General features: G+C 37.1%; 3 protein-coding genes and 1 long non-coding RNA gene across 6 annotated transcripts; 2 read left to right on the top strand and 2 right to left on the bottom strand.

Annotated features, from left to right (window-relative positions):
• The first annotated feature begins 419 nt into the window (after positions 1-419).
• Positions 420-7,616, top strand: LOC113710477 (uncharacterized). The gene is made up of 3 exons (XR_003452884.2): positions 420-676; positions 4,033-4,503; positions 5,571-7,616. It is a non-coding gene; the product is annotated as an uncharacterized lncRNA (long non-coding RNA).
• Positions 2,373-5,369, bottom strand: LOC140014790 (uncharacterized). The gene is made up of 3 exons (XM_072066217.1): positions 4,952-5,369; positions 4,030-4,816; positions 2,373-2,663 (listed from the first exon to the last, which is right to left on the bottom strand). The coding sequence occupies exons 2-3, from the start codon at positions 4,751-4,753 to the stop codon at positions 2,521-2,523; spliced, it is 867 nt and encodes a 288-aa protein (XP_071922318.1). The 5' UTR covers positions 4,754-4,816; positions 4,952-5,369; the 3' UTR covers positions 2,373-2,520.
• Positions 7,617-9,328: 1,712 nt separating the features above from the next.
• On the top strand, positions 9,329-11,475 carry LOC113710217 (glucuronokinase 1). The gene is made up of 2 exons (XM_027233097.2): positions 9,329-9,672; positions 10,185-11,475. Exon 2 carries the CDS (start codon positions 10,214-10,216, stop codon positions 11,285-11,287), a length of 1,074 nt encoding a protein of 357 aa, XP_027088898.1. The 5' UTR covers positions 9,329-9,672; positions 10,185-10,213; the 3' UTR covers positions 11,288-11,475.
• A 579-nt stretch (positions 11,476-12,054) lies between these two features.
• LOC113710216 (uncharacterized) lies at positions 12,055-19,308 on the bottom strand. Of its 3 annotated transcripts, none has more exons than XM_027233095.2 (5): positions 18,970-19,308; positions 17,121-17,717; positions 15,248-15,782; positions 14,960-15,037; positions 12,055-12,602 (listed from the first exon to the last, which is right to left on the bottom strand). In XM_027233095.2, the coding sequence occupies exons 1-5, from the start codon at positions 18,978-18,980 to the stop codon at positions 12,549-12,551; spliced, it is 1,275 nt and encodes a 424-aa protein (XP_027088896.2). In that variant the 5' UTR covers positions 18,981-19,308; the 3' UTR covers positions 12,055-12,548. The 3 variants fall into 3 exon arrangements, with proteins under 3 accessions (XP_027088896.2, XP_027088897.2, XP_071921961.1); XM_027233096.2 differs by having other exon boundaries at positions 12,055-12,599; XM_072065860.1 differs by lacking the exon at positions 12,055-12,602 and adding an exon at positions 14,305-14,881.
• Positions 19,309-19,709: the final 401 nt, after the last annotated feature.

Below are 19,709 nucleotides of genomic sequence, written 5' to 3'. Positions count from 1 at the left end.
TGATGCTAAAAGAAGAATTTACATAAAAACAAAAGGGTAGCTATTATTCAAAGGAAAACAAATAAAAAAAAAAAAATATTTAAAACCAACATACCCAGCCTAGTGCCTCTACTTACATTTAAAAAACTCTCACTCCAAGCAAGCATAGAGTTGAAAAATAAATCAAATTACTTAAATAGTTGAATCGAGTTCATTTCAATTTGGTTATTTGACTAATCAAGTCAAATACGATTCGAATTTGGTTCATTAACTAATCAAATTAAATTTAAATAGTATTTTATATTCGATAACTTTTAAATTTTATACAAATCTTATTCAAGTTTGATTTGACGAAAATTTTTTATTTTATTTTATAGGATTTAAATACTAAAATGTTCACTTTAATCAGTCTCGTTTATACACTCTAAATAGGCGTTGGAGGTTCAAAAAATCCAAAATAAACTAAAGTTAGAAAAGGGTGCCCTTAAAACCAAAAGATTCTCGAGACAAAACAGTGAAACATGAAAGCTGTGTACTGCACAAAATACCAACTTCAGTTAAAGAAGCTAAAATCCTTGAATCTTAACCAAATCCAAGCATCTGAACCAGTTTTCCAAGAATAAATTTTGTGGGTTGCAACAACTTTTGCCTCTCATGTCTCGCTTCAAACCAAGATTACCATTTGCTCACGACCCAGGTTAGTCTTGAACCCCCGTTTCATACTACCGGATTTATCATCGTTACTTAAATTATTATAACTTATTTACCATTGAACGTTATGCACCTCTATTTCTTGTGTTTCTCAATGTAAAATGCCTGTTAATGTTTGATGTTCTGGGTTTTTTTTCATTCCATGTTCTTTTTTACCGGTTTTCTGTTCATTGTTTTTTCTATCCATAAACTCGCATACAAGAATTAACTATTACATCTTTCTTTTCTAAGCTATGGATTCGTCAAATTATGCGGGGCTTTTCGGAAAATGCACCTATTTAGTCTTATTTTATCTTTGGAATCAATGCTTAATGTATTAGATATTTGGCTTATTGATGATGTCGAAAAGAGCTCAAACAGATAACTGATTGGAGGGTCCATAAAGATGTAATTATGTGACTATAAGTAAATATTTATTAGTTGGAGGTTGCAGTCGCATATGGGAGGATGAATTTCAAATTTTGGTGAAACTGCAGAAATCATTGGATTTAGAATAATGGTGGAAAGGTTGAGTAAAGAACTCCCATAGAAGAACTGTGTAACAAAAGCTCTAACTTGACATAAATATAATTGAATTTTGCAGCAGCTAGTCTCACTTCCTGTATTTTGTCTAAGAATAAATTTTCTCAAAGAGGGAAGCAAAATGGAATGTGTTTTTAAAATTTTGTCCTGATGAAGTTTATGGACATTTTGACTAATTTAACCGTGATTTCAACCAAGTGATAGAGAAAGTTTAACTACCCTGATAAATATATGAGATAAGTTTTCATACAATATGCTAATGGATGTTCCTTGCTTGTAATTTGAAAAAAGTAACCCGTCTGAATCCTAATGATTTGCTTGTAATTCAAGACAGATACACATCTAAGTCCTAATGAATATATTGAGTTTCTTCGATTCAAGTAAATGGAAGCTTGCTCTATTTTTCCCTTTTTTACTTGGGCTGATTCATATTTATGCTGAAGCACAATCTAGATCCATAAAATTCTTCTTATGAGGAAAAAATTATGTTATTGAGAAGAGGTGAATACAATAGGCAAAACACTTAATCCGGAGATGCATACACGCAGATAGGAACATAATATACTAACGCACAATTAGTGATACATATCTAAATATTTATTTGGATTTAGACCCCAAAAGCCCCTACTGCTTGATTTTTCTAATACCTCATTTGAGCTATTTTGTGAATTTCTTATCAGCTTTTTCATTGATGTGGCAAAATATACATGGCATGCCTATACCAAAATCAGCTTTATGGTTCATTTATGATCACCTAATAGGAATAAGTAGCACTTCCTTCTTTATGATTTCCCATCCAATAGCACTCCTAATAGAGAAAGTACCACCTTTTCCTGTCAACATTCAGCTACTTAATTGTGGAAGTATCTTGACATATTTATTCTTGGGAATAACAAGAATAAACTTGAGTGGAGCTGACTTTCTCTTATCAATAATCAGAGGTCTAGTAAACAAAAGCATCAAGTGAACGTTAGTGACTGTTCTAGTTGGTGCCTTGCCAAATTGTCAGATTATCTGTCTTTCCATAGGTAAGCTAGTTAAATATATCCCTGCCCTCCCGTCCACAGCACCTCAGTTTCCTTCAAGTTTTGTCAATGACAATTAAGATCCTGTTGATCAATAGCCCCCCAAAAAAAATTTTTTTTTGCTGCCAGAGAATAGAAAATTAGTTTGATTTTATGCTATCTAAATTAACAACTACAGACTTCTGAATTCAAATAGCTGAAAATATCAGACTTCATGGACATGGCTTCAAGGTACATCAAATAGTTTAAATTGATCAGCCACCTTAGATCTGCTCAGGCAGAATCACGTCTGTGATTCCGATTCTGCTACAGAGCTTGCAGTTGCTCCTACATTGTTTCCTTGATCAGCTCTTATCAATCCTCCAGCGCCAGATGATCCTGGACATCTTTTCCACATCACATCTGTCTTTGATGTGCCTAGACCTGCTGGTGAGAAAAACAAAGTCACTAGTAAGTCTATTCAGTCAATTTCGGCCCTGTTTCCTTTCCCATCAAAAGAATAGTTGAAAATATCTCAGTAAAAGCTTTGCATACTTTGTTGAGTGCCTTCCTTTGGTGTCAATGCTAAATTATTGGTCTATTTGAGTCTCATCAGTGAGCATAATCTGTTGGAGGCCTTACTTTGGTATCGATGCTAAACCATTGGCCTTATTTTGGTGTTGACGCTGAACCATTGTTCTATGAGAGTCTCATCAGTGAGACCTTGCGCACAATTCTGTAGACAAAGGGAAACTATGGTTTTGGGACATCTCTTAGGACAGAAGTTGGAGTGCTATCAACATATCACAGATAGGGATAACAGCAATCCCACTTTTAGGGCATTAGGTCAAACTGGAAGGATAACTTCCAATGTTACAGTCAGTTTCTTCCTCAGCAGTTTATATTTGATCTATTTGAGGAGTTCTGTGAGATTCTTTTCACTGCTGGAGGCTGCCCAACATAAGCTGTTAGCAACTAGTGCGGTTAAGCAGCAGAGGCAGCCTTAATTCCTCAAGTATGTCATCTTCCTGACGAAGATTGAAATCTTCAGTTCTCCATTGTCCTTCACCATCCAGTCACTACTCTAGCAAGCATATTCATGTTTGCATGTTCATCTCTATAATCTAAAGTCCTTTTGCAAGTCACAAGGGTTCTAATTTTCCTGCAATCCCTTAATCATATACAGTCTGTATATTTTCTCTTAATGACTATTTCACGGTATATGCCTGTTCTTTCCAATGAGAGTCCTGTTAGCTATGAATTTAAAATGATAAATATTCTTGTATAAGGGTTCTAACATATCTTTTGAGTATCAAGTCTTTATCAAGGAACATTGTACATTCTGCCCATGAAGTTTCTTTTTGTCCTTGAACAAATTTTACCAAAAATGTGATCATTCCACTCTAGCATTATCAACTTTGTCAGTAATTGCTTCAGACAGGGTATCCCCACACAACCTAAGTCTTGGCCACTGCACACTTAAAACCACTTACAGTATGACAAAAGTCAAATGCTTACCAAAAAGAAATATAAGTAGGTAAAATCAAATGAAAATTGTTCAAGGGATTATTACCTATGATGTTCACTAGCATTGCGAAGTTATTTAATTCAATCGCAAATAGGTCGGTAATTATGGATTTCTGGAGCAACATGTTCCATCCTGAACTCTCCCGAGCTCTATTTGGTACTGTACTTGGATTAGTAGTCATGACTGTGTTGTTTGACCATGTGCATCCCAGACCATTAAATTCCAGGCCCAACAGACCACACTGATTGATAGTTTCTGAGAAAGTTCTTCTTCTTGCACTACCACCAGGTCTCTGATCATCACTGGCACAATGCGTCAGCTTTCCTCCTGCAAGTGTCCAAGGGTGACCAGTTTGCTCCAAAAGAAACTTCAGTTTACCCCATAGCTGCTCCCTGTTAGTGGGACTGGGGCTTCCGTAAACTATAGTAGAGACCCAAGCTGGAAAATCAGGCTTAGAAATGATTGCTGCTACAGATTGCATATTTGACTCAACAATTGTAATCCCAACTCTATTAGGGTTCCAAAGTAGCCAAACTCCACCTGCCTGCTGCTGTGCTTCCACAAATTCAGCTCTTGTAAGGCCAAATTGGTTGAAGAAGTTCCTTAGACTAAAGCTTTGAACACGAGGCTCCAGTATTGCTACCACTTCAGCTGAATGCAATCTATGACTCTCTCTCATGCATCTTGTGAAATCATCATCTCCGGCTCCCAAGCAATTATATAACAAGATCTTCATTGATGGGTTATCGATGTGTACAGGTAGATTGCCGTGAGGCTCCCAACCCAACATTTCAATTACCTGCTGTCTTTGCTCTTCCCTAGGGGTCGTTGATTCTATACTCACTGAATGCATATCTCTTGTAATCATGTCAATTGACCTTGAAATAATGGTCAATCTGACCTCCCTAATTAACCAAAGGACTTTGAATAGCCAGATGCTTTCAACATCTGATGGTATCAGCATCTGCATTCCGTCGCCTCGAAACTCTGTTATGTGGAGCGGATCCATGATGTTAATGTTTCTTAGTAGAGTTGAATGTCAGTTTTGACCAAAAATTTAGATCTCAGGCACCTAAAAAATGTAACAATGGGGCTCAAAAAGTTTGTGATTTTAGATTTTCTCAATCTGAAAATTAGAGGTGATTATAATTAATGGCTTATCATCAGATACTGAACCACAAATGCCTTGTGTTTGAGAATATTGTACCTGTTGTGTTTCTCCACACCCACACAGCTCTGACGCCAGAAAAGAAATTGGTGATGCAGGTGTGGCAAATAGGAAAATTAATAAGAGCAGGCAATGCGTTGGCAGTATTAATGAGGATTCTTTTATCGTACCTAGAGGGTGTTGCTTCCAGGAACTCTCACAGAGAAATCTTGCTTCTGATTATGTGTTGGTGATATTGATGCGGATCTTTTTTTTTTTTTTTTGGGTACCGAGAGGGTGTAGCTTCCAGTAACTTTCATTTATGAAAATAATTTCATACACTGGTGGAACTTTTTTTTGGGCTTTTGGGGGGAGGGGCAGCAGCCCCCCAAGAATTTTATAAATTCTTTTGATGTAATAGGTATTTTGGCTTAAGAAGTTTTCTTGGTTTAAGTTTCTTCCCCCCAAAATTTCTTCTGATAAAGCTCCCCCAAATTGCAGTACTGGTACGATAATAGTTGCCCAAGTTCAAATCGCAACTATGTACTAAATTTAGACTTATGTATCAAATAATGTAGTTTGTACTCTCAGGTTTAGCTATCCGTTTGATCTACTATTTTATAGTCTGTAACTAAATTATATAGGATCCTTGTTCTTACTCTTGCCGTGTCTATTTCAGCTATGGAGCAAGCATTCTTGACAATGAAACTCCTTAGAAACTCCATGGTGAAACAAAATGGGAGATGACCTTCTTGCAGGTTCCTTGATTAATTTAGTAGAAAAGGGATTTGCTAGAAGTTTCGGTTCAGATTCTATCATGAATGCTCTTGATTCTGAGAAAGAGTGACATGCACAATTTAGAATGCCTTGCGCTTGATAGATTCTAAGAAAGTAAGTTGCTATCTATTTATAATGCCTTAAAACTTCTCAAAGTTCGAAGTTGTAAGTTCTACAAAAACTTTCAATTTAGAAGTTTTGGTACAGATTCTATCATGAATGCTTTTGATTCTAAGAAAGAATGACATGCACAATTTAGAATGCCTTGCATTTGATAGATTCTAAGAAAGTAATTTGATCCCCACTTTGCAGGATAGAACTTATGTGATTTCAAATATCATGCAATATTTGATTAACTTTTTGAGAATTTATGTGTTTATGAATTACATGCTTTGCTTTCTATTAATTCTTTAATAATTTACTGTGGCTCGCTTTAGACACTATTGTCATACGTAACACCCGGCCCCCCAAAAAAGAAAGTCCAAACCCTGGTTTTGCTAGTGATTTCATTGAAGGGTCAACAAATCATCTGTCTTGTTTATCTGAGGCAATATTTGAGAGTTCTCATACTCAATAGTGTCGTTTCAAGTGATTTCAAGTTACTGACCTTATATTTTGCATGTGGTAAGTCCGTATCAAGCATTACATTGCTCACATTTTTTGCTTCTTCTGTAGGCTCAAGGGATGACAATTGGACAATCCTAACCAATTTTTGCATAGAACAATGCTCACACTATGACCCATTCTGATGTTCCAGATATTCTAGCCACCTTAAGTATGTAAATCATTGTAAGTTATAGACACCTTATAGGCTAAAGATTTTTATGGGTGAGCAATTCATTTTGTGGAACATAGAGTGGTATGTTATAGACATACTATGCATCAAAGATGCTTCATGGATGAGCGTGCCATTTTGTGGAGAATCTGGATGATGATGATACAAGGATATATACCTTTTTCCATTAAATATTGATCAGTCCTAGTTCAAATTGGAATACTTATTTGCTTGTCAAATTTGTTAATTCCCAACTAGCAAAACACTTTGGGGAGGTCAACAATCAAAGATTTATTGAAACTGGTAGGTGAGGATCACTATAAATGTTTAGAGCTGGGTGTTTTATTTGGCAATATGTGCATTTGATTACAATTTGCACTTCATTTTTGTTTATGTTTCATTGATCTGCACCATAGTTTATAGTTCCAGTATGATATGTCAAGGGGAATAAACTACGGGGGGATTTTAAACAGGTCTATCGAAGGTGGAAAACCGTGCGTGTGCAAAAGTTTTTTTATCATACTGTCATACTTTTTACAGCCGGACTTGATGTAATTTATGATGCTTTGAACCTTGATATTCACTTAGAATCACCTCAAATAGACTATTAGTTACCATACTACCATATAGGCACGGATTTTGGGAACCAAGAAGAGAATGGCCATCCTCCTCTTTATTGCTTGTTCACGTTAATCCTCCAGTTATGAACTCTCTACCGTAAGGTGACATCGTTATGTTATCAAATTTCTTCCACCATTTGATGCTTAGAAAGTATTCTTTTGACGTGGGCTATTCTTGATCAGTGGTTATAATCCTGGAATGCTGTTTCCTCACCATTCCACCAAGGTAGAATGTCATCTTTTGAGGCAATGCAGGTACATTAGTGTGCAGTTTTTGGAGTTGTAGCTGAGACCTCAAAGCCATAAAGGTGGCCATTTTGGTTCAAGGATTGCAAGCTCTAGGTGCAGCTTTCACATGTAGATCTGGTGTCCAGCTTTCTTCTTCCTTTTTGCTTGCCTTTGACCTTTTAATCTAATATTTGATGTATGAGAGTGATGTAATCACTTTGATTTGTGTTTGGATTGCATTTTTCTGGATTTTTTGTAGAAAAATTACTGTAGCGATTTGATGTATGTGAGATAAAAAGGTAATAGAGAAATGTGTTCACGAAAACGTAACAATTTTTCAACATCCAATGTAGAGGCAGACTCTTTATTGTTTCATCCAATTGCCTTGAATTGTTGCATGACAGCCCATTTTTTTGGCTTTTCTGAGAAGATGTTCTTGAACCTCCACTTTGTATGCCTTTGTCTGCTGGTTCTCTCTTTAACTCCTCTTTCACCGTTTCTAATTCTCTCATGACCAGAACCAGATGCCTATACTGAATCAGAACAAAAGTTTGCCCTCCAAAGGTTCACTAAAGATGTCATATTCATGTTGTCTTTCGTAATCAATAATGTTTTCCGTTACATTTGGGCTAAACTGACTATTGATGAAACTACTGCATTCTCCTTTTTTTTTTTTTTATTTCCTTCTTTTTAATGCTTCCCTAAGTTAGATTTTTGCAAATTATAGCTCTGCTGAGATATTTTTTTATTCTTAACATTCAACATAATAATGCAAGTTTAGGTTAAAATCCTAGAACGTAGAGGTTCTGGATTCTAATCCCTCTGTTCTCCTTCCCCATTTCTTAAATCCATTCCATCCCCTGTTAGAATTTTTTAAAAAAATATATATAAAAGTATAATAAGTTTAACTAAGCCAATTGGTTTGTTGTGATGCTAAATATGAATCAATAATTCAATATAAATATCCCCTAAAGCTAAATTGGTAGATTATCTTGCTGCCAGCCACTGAAAAATTTACATTGATACCAAATTGACTTAAAAATTGCAGTTAATTCAAGTGCTTGTAAATTATTTCCGGTTACAATATTGGAATTCATCCTAAAAGTTTGTCCATCATTCACTTTTCTTCCTACTCCTACCACACGTTTTTTTGCTGTCACTGCATGAAAACTTTCCCCAGTTTTAAGGCTTTTTCTCAACTTTTAAGTCTCAAAAATTTCTACTAGAAACTCCAATTCAGTTAAAGATAAAGATACCCAAAACAAATATATCTCTATACCATTTCAAGGATAAATTATAGAAAACCTCCCTAAACTATCTCTCTCTTCTATTTTGGCCCCCACCCTTAGTCCCCTGTTCTTTGCTTTGCCTATTCTTTCAAATGTACTACAAACCTTTTTTTTTCACTTCTCTTTTTTGAACCTCCCACCCTTCTCCATACTTTTAGAATTTTTTCCAATTATTAGGTCCAAGATTCGAACCTTGGACCTGACAGTAAAGAAAGAAAATTCTAAGAGCCCTCTGCTGATCACTGCGTGCAATTCTTTAGTTATTCGTTATATAATTAAAAATAATTAGTTCCTAATTGTCCCTAAGTTTGAAACCATCTAGATTAATATCTCCATTGCCCTTCCTTTGGAGAAACTCAACACACTTGCTTTTACCACCCCCAACAGAGTTTGGTCTAGGTTGAGCACAAAGATTTGCTACACTGATGTCTAATTCTAATAATTTTTATGTTTTAGCTTTTAGTAACTCATGCTACCTCCTTTCAACCAATAGTCAATTTTTTCCCTCTCAAAAGAAGTTTTTTCTAGTGTAAAAATATTAAATTTTTTGTAGATAAGATAATATCATTGTTGACAATTCATATTGAAAAATTGAGAGTGTGAGAAAGTATGATATCACTAGTCATTAATTACCACATAATGATGGTTTAGCCAGCCATATATTTTCTCCTATACTTGAGTTGATGATGGATCATTGGTAATTTTGGTACTACTAATACAATAATACTTAAATTTGCCAAGTGCTGCAGATTGACCGTTTAATATTTTTCCCATAATTGATTAACACAATACTCCATTTTCCAACGTGCGTCATACGTGGACTGCTCACGTTAATTTCCACTTGCATTCCTAGGTTTCTACGTTTCCTTCTAATTTCCATTTTCTTTAATTCATTTTATATTTCCCCATTCCGGCGGGTTCCCTCGCCGACGGGCGGCTGCTAAGCAGCCAGCCATAACACTAGCTGGGAATAGGATTACTGTTTCTACCGTCACATTCTTGCTGCAAATCTCCCAACCAACCCATCGTTACCGGAGACCAGAATAAGATCTTGTTGGCGTGACAGCCTTCTCTAGTCTGGCAAACAAGAAGGTAATTCTGATTCATCAGTTTAGTAACTTTTCCATGTTGGGATTTTCCATTTTCTTGTCAAATTTGTTAATTCTTTATTACCATGACCAGTTTTATCTTAACTGCTTAGGACCCTCCATAGTTCACCTAAATTGTAGCTTGATGCTTATCTAGTACTCTTTAATATGTAGATTTGGTTCTGCCAGGCAATGATGATTTTTTAACTTTTAAGGAAACCAACCATTGGAGGTAGGAAGCCCATGAATGGGAAATATTTTTTCTTACTGTTTTCTCTGATGGTATTATTCAAGATTGTTAGGTACCCCGATGCACTAAATAAATGATTGAGAAGAAAACAGTTCAGCATCTTCCTTTTCCACTTGCTCAGATTAGTGATGCTATTGAAAAAGTTTCTAAAGTTAGCAGCATTGATGATTATCTCATTTCTCTGACAGTTTTCAAGATATGATTACCTACATTGTTCTTATTGTCTAATTGGTTCATTGTATATATTTGCTATAACATTTCTGCAGTGCTAGTTTGCAAAATTGTGTTGTTGAGAATGGCCGGAGAGAATGGCAATGTGATAGAGCACAAGGCGTATGCCAGGGTGGGATTGCTGGGAAATCCTAGCGATGTTTATTATGGGCGAACCATTTCTTTCAGCCTTGGCAACTTCTGGGCTTCAGTGCGTTTGCAACCTTCTAAAGAGCTTGTTATTGTGCCACACCCTACTCATGATTTGGTCCAATTTGAGTCCCTCTCTCACATGGTGAATCGGTTGCAAGCTGAAGGGTATTATGGAGGGGTTCGTTTGCTTATGGCCATATGCAAAGTTTTTCACAACTACTGCAGGGATGAGAATATCAGTTTACGCGAAGGAAATTTTACCCTGTCATATGATACCAATATACCTCGCCAGACAGGGCTATCGGGGTCTAGTGCCATCGTCTGTGCTGCTCTTAGCTGCTTTTTGGATTTCTATAATGTGAGGCATTTGATTAAGGTTGAGGTTAGGCCCAACCTTATTCTTAATGCCGAGAAGGAACTTGGCATTGTTGCTGGTCTCCAGGACAGGGTGGCACAGGTGTACGGGGGGCTTGTTTACATGGATTTCAGCAAAAAGTACATGGAAGAATTGGGGCATGGAAATTATACGCCTATGGATATTACTATTCTTCCCCCTCTTTATCTTGTCTATGCCGAGAATCCGAGTGATTCTGGAAAGGTGCACAGTGCAGTTAGGCAGAGATGGTTAGATGGTGATGAGTTCATTATATCGTCAATGGATGAGGTAGCTAATATTGCTTTGGAAGGGAGGGCTGCATTGCTTGCAAAGGACTATGGCAAGTTGGTGACTCTCATGAACCGTAATTTTGATCTGCGAAGGAGCATGTTTGGCGACAATGCACTTGGTGCTCTTAATATTAAGATGATTGAAGTGGCACGAAGGGTTGGTGCTGCATCAAAATTCACTGGGAGTGGAGGTGCTGCCGTGGTTTTCTGTCCTGACGGACCTTCACAAGTAGAGCTTCTGGAGGATGCATATCACAAGGCTGGTTTTGTCATTGAACCAGTTAAGTTTATTCCTTCTCTTTTAAATGATATCGATCTCAAGTCTATATCTTCAAAATAAACCTGCAGAAGTAGGGATGTTACTTTCCATTATGTTCCATAAAAGCTTATACAGCCCAGAGCAAGCTGGGATTTTTCCAGTTTCTAGTGAACATTTATACGTCTTTGAATCTGTCTGTTGCCATTGTCGAAAAAGGAAAAACATATCTTATCTTCGGGGAAATCTGGATTACTATTCTAAATTTCTAAGTGCTCTGTATTTTGGCAAATTACAAATGTTAGGATACTACATGTAGCATTTACAGTCACTTATATGATTTTTTGCTCCCTTTCTTTTCCCTTCTTTTAATGTGGGTGAACCAAGGATGGAGGGTGATAGTGGTTGTTGGGCTACTCAGAAATGAGATCCCTCCCTCTTAACTAGGATGCCAAAAGATGAAGTTACTGATGGTAAGCCAGCATCAGTCACCAACTTCTGGAGCGAGTGGCATTTGGCCTTTAATAATAAATGACATAGCTTAGTTACTTTGTCGCCACCAAATGCTTCTAGCTGTTCTCCTATTTGACCGTGATCAAAAGTCTTTCTGGAGGGGATTGGCACTCTGCCTTGCTTTGACCATGGATTTTAAGTTGCTGGTATGTGATTGTGCAGATTTCAACCGTGGTTTGAAGTACCAAATATCTTCTGCCACTTTGGACCATCACCCATACCTTAAAGGCTTAAACTTTGGTTATGAACATATCGAGTTATTAGTGTGCGTAAGAGGTATACTGAACCAAGGATAATTGCAATAAAGATGAAAGTTAATCTCGTTTTAAAATGTGAAAGAACCAATAAAATGGGGTAGAGTCTTTAGATAGAAAGAACCAATTCTAAGGGTACATAGAAACCAAGATAAGAAGAAATAAGGCAAGGCAGCTGATTTGTACAGAAACAAATTAAGAGTGTTTGATGATGGTGACAACAAAACCGAAATAGCTGGTTTATATTCCCCCCTGGGACCATGCTCTGGTAGTTATAGGGTAGCTGGCCAAATGAGTTAGGTAGCAAAATCGGCCGTAGAATAGAGTATATCAATACAAGTGATCATCAAGAACAAGAATTTGGTGAAGTCCAGGGTGGAAATCTCTGATCCGAGCTCATTGGTCTGCATCCATCAAATCCTGGTATTGTCTGCCTGCTGATGGGAGGAATCCCAGCAGCCAAGGAATGTATGGTGAGCTATTCCAACATTGGCTCGGCAAGCAGAGGCAAAAATGTGATGAGGTTGGAGACTCTTGACTTGGCATTCATCATCTCCATTGATGTTTAAAGAAATTTTTCATTCGGAATCGCTTTCCAGGCTCTCCATTCCTTTCAGTCCCCTTCGCTTCTGCTGCAAGGTAGATGCAAGTTAGATGGATCAACAACAAATCATGTTTGAGATATTATTGCTTTTTCCATTCAAAAGAAACTATAAACCTTTCTAATGGAAATGGGGAAAATTCACCTAACATACCATATTCGTACACAATACCCTCCCTTATATTTATATATTTTCCCTATCTAATCTACCAATCCACTCTTGTATTTATTTATTTTCTCTAATTTATCTTACATTTTTAAATATATGACACCTGAAATATATTTTAACACGTGCTCCCCCCCCCCCCCCCCGGTTAGATAGACCCCCATTTCATATTATCTGCTGATTTATTTTTCTCTTTAAAAAAGAAGGTATTTCTTTTTTTGGATTAGTAAAAGTTGATGTGCTTTCGGATCCCACTACCGTCGGATCAAGGCATATCTTTAAAATCATATTTACTAACGCAATCCTCACATTAACAATAAAATTTAAAAAAAAAAAGCCTTTTTATAGGAAATGATCCATCAAAACCAAACCCTGTGAGCCGTCTAAAGTAGTGCTGCAAACTGAAAAATGATTGGACAACGTTCGCTAGACTAGTCCAAGGGCTAGACGGGCCAAGCCTTAATTCCATTTAGGTAGGGTCACGTGCATAGCCCAATTCCTAACAATTAGAGAAAACCCAAGTAGTCAGTCTCCATCAGCGTCCAGATTAGCCGTACTACCCTTGTTTACTTTTTAGGTCTAACTTAAAATCCACGAGAAAAGAAACGGGGACTCGGTCTCATTCGTCATAATGGGTAGCTCCCGCACATGGGCCCAATCCAACTAATGAATAAGTATGTGGAATTAATTACTAAACATTTTTTCTATATAGCCTTAAAGACACCTCGGGCCCACGAGGCTTAAAACATTAACTGTTGACCAGTTACTATTGATTAAAAAATCTAGAGTCTCTCTTAAATAAAAAATTTATAATCGTTTGAATTGCCATTTTTCTCTAAAAAATTTTTGCATTTTCAATGAACATATTTTTCAATTACCTTTCCTATCTCATATACAACAACAAATCAATATACTAACACATTTTTCTACAACTCCTCCAAAAAATAGCAATCCAAACAGAATTAAGAAATGGAGCTTAAATTGTGCTCAATAAGTGATTATCAACCAATTAAAAGTTTGTGCTCATTTTGGTTCAAGAATCCAATCTCTTGATGATTAGTGAGTGAACAATAAACCATTTATTTAATTGAAGGTGTATAAATTATTCTTAATAAACGATTCAATTGAAGGATAAGGTTGTGTTTGGATTGCATTTTCCATGATTTTTCATGGAAAAATTACTGTAGCGATTTGATGTATGTGAGGGAAAAAGGTAATAGGGAAATGTGATCACGGAAAACAACGTAATTTTCCGACGAAAAATCGCAATCCAAACAAGGCCTCTTGTTATAGATAATTACGTGCTTGTTAGCAATTGGCGTGTATCACTCTACTCCATTGGATCACAACACTATGTTATGGTTTTACACACACCAAAAAAAAAAAAAAAAAAGGAGGAAAAAACCACTGTTTTGTCAAAAAAAAAAAAATTTTTTTGGGAGTTAGAATATAATTCCAAGATAAGTGGATAAAACCACTGCCTGCCAGGCTTTGGGATTGGTGAATCCACATGTCATAAGATTAAAATTTGGCACTTGATCATTATGTATAATTCCAAAAAAAAACATTTTGTGTATTCAATCTAATTTTATCACATAAAAGATTTGATTGATTCCAACCTTTACAAAAAATACTACGAAATTTGCCAAGAAAACAAACATCTGACTCTCCTAAGGCGCGTGACACGACGTACATTGATTCCTTCAAAACTTCATGGACGCCATTTTGTTCAATTCCAACCAACCAGCCATTCTCCCTGACTCCTTATTTTAATCACCAATCAACTATTATTGATGAATAGCCCATTTAAAAATTATGGGTTAAAAACAAGAAAAAAAAAATTTATGGGTTAATTCTTTAAATTGATTTAGTAGACAATGATGACATCCACTTTAAATTTACAAATTTTTTTTAACTTTTTTTTAATAGAGGAAGGATGAGATTTAAGATGTGAGAAGGAAGCACGATTAGAATTCAAAAACTCTACGTTCACAATCCGCTACTTTCTACTTACTAAGTGTGCGCGCGCGCGTGTATATATATATGTATATATATATACATATATACATACATACATATATATATATATATTATTTTTGGGTAGGAAAGCAAACGAGGCTGCTGAGTTAGTCTGTTGACCACACCTAGGTTAACAGTAGATAAATAATAATAAACAACAAATAAACTAAGGAAGAAACGTGAAGGAATCAAGAATTTATTACCTTTCTGGGGCACTTTTTCTCCCTAACTTCATATCGACCTCTGGTCAGGTCAGAAAGCCACATCCCAGGAAAACAATACTGCCATGCCATCAAAGGAGAAAAAAAATATTGCATTTTCATTAGAAAAGAAGAGTGTTTTTTTTTTCTTTTTTTGGGGGTGATTGAGAACATTCATCAATACAATTAGTCACTACTACTAAAGGAGACCAGGAAGAAAAAAGATAAAACTGGCAGCTTAAGTGGAATATTTGCTTATTGAATGGAAGAGAACGATAAGAAAGATTATACCTGGAGTATTCTATCAATAGTTTTGGGCCTTTTTTTGGGTCTTTGAGGAAGCTTGGTCCCTTTCATTGCTAGAAAATCCTCTTCTTTTTCCTTTCTTGAAAGTGGAATGTAAATCCTAGGCCACTCATTCACCTCACTGCCACCGCCATTATTCAGCCTTTCTCCTCCTCCTGCTGCCGCCGTGATTTTCGCCGTCCGAACAGCATTGGTATTGTCATGGTTGTTATCATCATTGATGCTGCAACCACCAGCTTGACGTGGAGGAGAGACAATACGACTTACGTCTCCGACAGCAGCAGCAGCAGCAGCTGCTTCTTGATTTTGTTCTTCTTGCTGTGCTGCTGCTACGGAGCAGGCATTCATCTTCTCATCCCTGGCCGAAGCAGAAGACAGACAAGGGGTCTTTTTATCAAGCGAAGGAGACCTTTTTCCTCCTCTAGATCTAGATGCAACAGCCCTGCTGCCACCGCCACCACCACTACCGGTTGGCGGAGACTTGCTGCCAACAAGTCCCGATCGCTCTTCCAAATTCCGCCTGTTCATGGCCCAAAAGTCACAAAGAGTTTTTTGTTTTGTTTATAGAGTCGAGCAAGACAGGTGATGACACTTGTTGATTTTGGTTGGTTGAAAAAAAAAAAAAACCAATCAAAAGAATCTCAAGGAGTCTGCTACTACAGATCAGAAAAGAAAAGCAAAGGAGAGTTGTGTACTCACAATATATATATTGTAAGCAGTACTTTATTACGTTTAGTGGTGTTGCAGATAGATAAATCAAGGGCAGGGCAGACAACAGAAAGTACACTCTTTTAATCCCCACCTAAAAAGAAGAAAAGCACATACAAACCATCCAGAACAGATACACTACTCATATTCAAAGCAGGTACTTGCTGCCATCATAACACCATGGAGCCAAAAAAACCCATCAAGAATTTATGCACAAGAATTTGAAGTTGAATAGTAACAACAGTAAGAAATCTTGAAAATCAATTTTAGAAAAATGGAAAACCAGGGATGAAACTAGTACTACTATTAAGTAAAACTGCTCAGTGGTAACAATATATATATATATATAAATAAATGTCCACCCACAAGTCTGCAGAGAGAAGCATCAAGAAATTCATATTCATATTCATGGATTATCGCCTAAGACTTGGTTGTTTTATTGTACTGTCTAACCCAAGAAAGGGGAAGACCGGGTAATCAAGGTCTTGGTTTTGGACTTTGGACGCGCACAGCTTGACGTATGACTACTTGACAGATTGATCAAATCAAATGAATAGGGGATTCTGCATCCACTTTTTAAAGGGTAGAACAGGTAATCAATCAAAAAGAAAGAAAGGAAAAATAAAATTAAAAAAAGTCTTTTGCCTCATCAATTTGGCCGGATTTAGTGCATCCAACGAGGTCAGAGGCTTTAAGTAAGTAGATCAACCACAATACTTCCATATAGTACTAGAAAACAACTACTACTACTTCTTTAACGAATACTTGAAACAATAATAATCTTAGCCCCAGCTCCAGCGTATGTACCCCTCACACCATGCATAGCCACACAAATGGGGAAAAAAAATATGTGGAAGAAGAAAAGAAAGCAAGAGCCTTTTTCTTTCTCTTTTTTTTTTTTGGCCGACCCAAGAAATTTTTTTTGAAATTTACCCATTCCAAAGTGGAAGAGTTCAAGCCAAAATGACGGGGGCAGAAAAGCAATTCAAAATGCAAAGTTTCCTCTGGTTGCTTGTGAGATCTGATTCTTCTTCTAAACACGGCAGGTAGAATTGGAAAAATTGAATGCCTGATAGTAGTAAAAGGTTAAGCAGTCAAAACAGTAAAACTGCAGCCCCCACCTAAAGAATTGCAGAGAGAAGGTGGTTACCTGACAGGAGAAGGGCTGGTGTTTTTGGATGAAGTTTTGTGGTTTGATCCTCTGGAAATCCCATTGGAAGAAGGTAGTGAAGGTGGAGGCATAGTATTTGCGTTTGAATTTGGGGAAGATGACGAGTGAGGAGGCACCAATCTCCTTTGGAGCTTGGTGGACTGAATAGTTGATGTTGATGAAGATGTGTCATCTGTCAATGCCATGCCTCTAGAGCACCTAGACCGCTTTCTATGCCCCCACTGCAGAAAAGTATTATTATCATTCCCACCACCCCCAACCACTCCATTGCTGTCAAGATTTTGATGATTCCTGCTGTTACTAGCAGTTGGTGGAGAATTAGGAACTTCAGCTTCATCACCGCCAATTGCACTACCATTTCCATTGCCAATATGGTGGTCTTGAGAGGCCTTAGATGGAGATCTAAATCTTGTTAGGCCCTTGCCTTCAAAGTTGGAGCTTGTTTTTGTTGTGATATGGCCATTGCTTTCCGCTCTGTCCTCGTCTTCCTTGCTAGTTTTCCAGCTCGGAGTTGAAGTTGAGTGTGTTCTTCTTCCATTGCTCAATGGTAGACTATCTGGGATGACCCTCTGATACCTGTGATAACCATTTTTAGCTCAGGTTCAAAAGAACAATCTTTGATGGACAAAAAGCAGATCATACATACGAATGCATCACCAGCAACCAAAACTAACATACACAGGAAAACCAAAACAGAAAGAGTGAAGAAACACAAGAATAAGATCTCAGGTAACAAACGAGATTGCCTCAAAACAGATTTACGATTACAGTATGAAAAGTAACCTGCTTTTCAAGATTTTCTTTCCTTCTTTACATTCAGAAATGGTCTATATTCTTACCAACTCAGAGTTCATAACTCAGCACCAGAGCCACAAGGGAAGTGGAAAAGATACCAGAAACAGAATTTCCCTCAAGGAACGGATCATCACATCCAACTCCTTAGCATGGAAAAAAGAATACCATAAAAATATGGCATCTTTGACAATCAACAAAGAATGTTCTTCAAACACAGAGGTACGAGGAGGTAGAGCAGAGGAAGAAGTAGTCTTTCAGAAAAACAGAGGCCTAACCAGTAACCGGTGTAGGGAATATGAAGGGACGCGGACAGCACATCCAGCAAAACAGAAACAAAAACCCAACGATTGAAATTGAAGGAGTAAGAAAACAAAGCAAACTAGGCCTAAAACTCCCAAACCCATATCTAGACCAATTCTTGATGAACTCTAATCAAATTCATCCTTAATTCTGAACCAGAATCCACAGGCTTTCAGGTCACCTACATTTCCATCGAAGAAACATAGTGCTCTGCAGCCGACTAAGATTTATATGCACCGTTCTAAGAGACTCATGTTCTCCAAAACAGAAAAAACCCTTTTCGTTCATGATCTGCTAAACACAATCTCCAAGTGAAAATATAAACCAAAATAAGCAAATCAGGGAATAGTCCCTTTGCAAGAAGCGTTTCAAGGTATTTCTCAACTCAAAGCAAAAAGGGATCTTTGGCATTGTCCAATCAAGAAGCTGCTACTGTGAAGAAGATGATGATTGGTTACACTGATATAGCTCTGCCTCTCATCTCAAATAGAGACAGAGGAAGGAGATAGGAGAGAAAGGACCCATTGATGGATTAATTGGCTAGACAGATTAACAGTAACCGATCTCAAGACTCAAACTTGAAGAAAGAACATCCACAAACAACGGCCAAAACAGATGATTTTCTCACATTCAAGAACACAAAAGGCACAGCTGAGAGAGTTCATTGTAATTCCCATCAAAGCATACACGAAAACAGGGAGAAAGAGAATTGGAATATGGGATTTGTTCCCACCTCATGATCATGTACACACAGACAAGAGAAACCCACAAAACACAATACAATCCAGCTGCTTCAGTTGGTGAAACCGATTGACTTTATTCTGTTTTAGAATCTAGAAAGAATCCAGCATTAGTCCCCAGTACAGAATAGAGTTGGAAGAGGAAGGAAGGATGGTTTTTTTAGTACTTAATTCTCTCCAATGGTGTGTGGTTCACTCCTCTTCATGATATCACAAGAATCGAGAGAAAGAAAGTACAGAGGAAGCCAAGAGAAAGAAGAGTGGGGAAGAGAAGACAAAGAAGCGAGAGAGAAAGAGAGCTGCAGCAGGAGAGGGAGGAAAGGGTACAATATCAAAATATGGGTTGAAAAATATACACTTAAAATACACTTAAGTTGGTTTTAAGTGATTTCTCTATATTACCCTCTTCTACCCTATTTTTTTTTCCTTTTTCCGTTGGATTAAATATGGCAATTGAGGCCAGTACCCGTGAGATCTAATGGAATGAGGCAAAATTGGTGAAAAATTTTCTCCTATTAAAAATGGGTGGGGTTGGGGAGGGGGGGGGGGTGGCATACACCTGCATCCCAGCCTCGTCTCACCATCCATTAAAAAAATTATATATATAATTTAATTAATTATAAATTTATTATTATAAATTTATATTATTTAAAATAGTTACTGTAGCACTTTTTATGATGTGATGTATGTGAGATAAAAAGTAATTGGAAATATAAAAAGGTGAATTGGAAAA

This window comes from Coffea arabica, chromosome 9e (genome assembly GCF_036785885.1).
Source record: "Coffea arabica cultivar ET-39 chromosome 9e, Coffea Arabica ET-39 HiFi, whole genome shotgun sequence".
In the NCBI taxonomy this organism is placed as follows: Eukaryota; Viridiplantae; Streptophyta; class Magnoliopsida; order Gentianales; family Rubiaceae; genus Coffea; species Coffea arabica.
The sequence above is the reverse complement of the archived record's forward strand: the minus strand, read 5'-3'. Positions and strand labels throughout refer to the sequence as shown.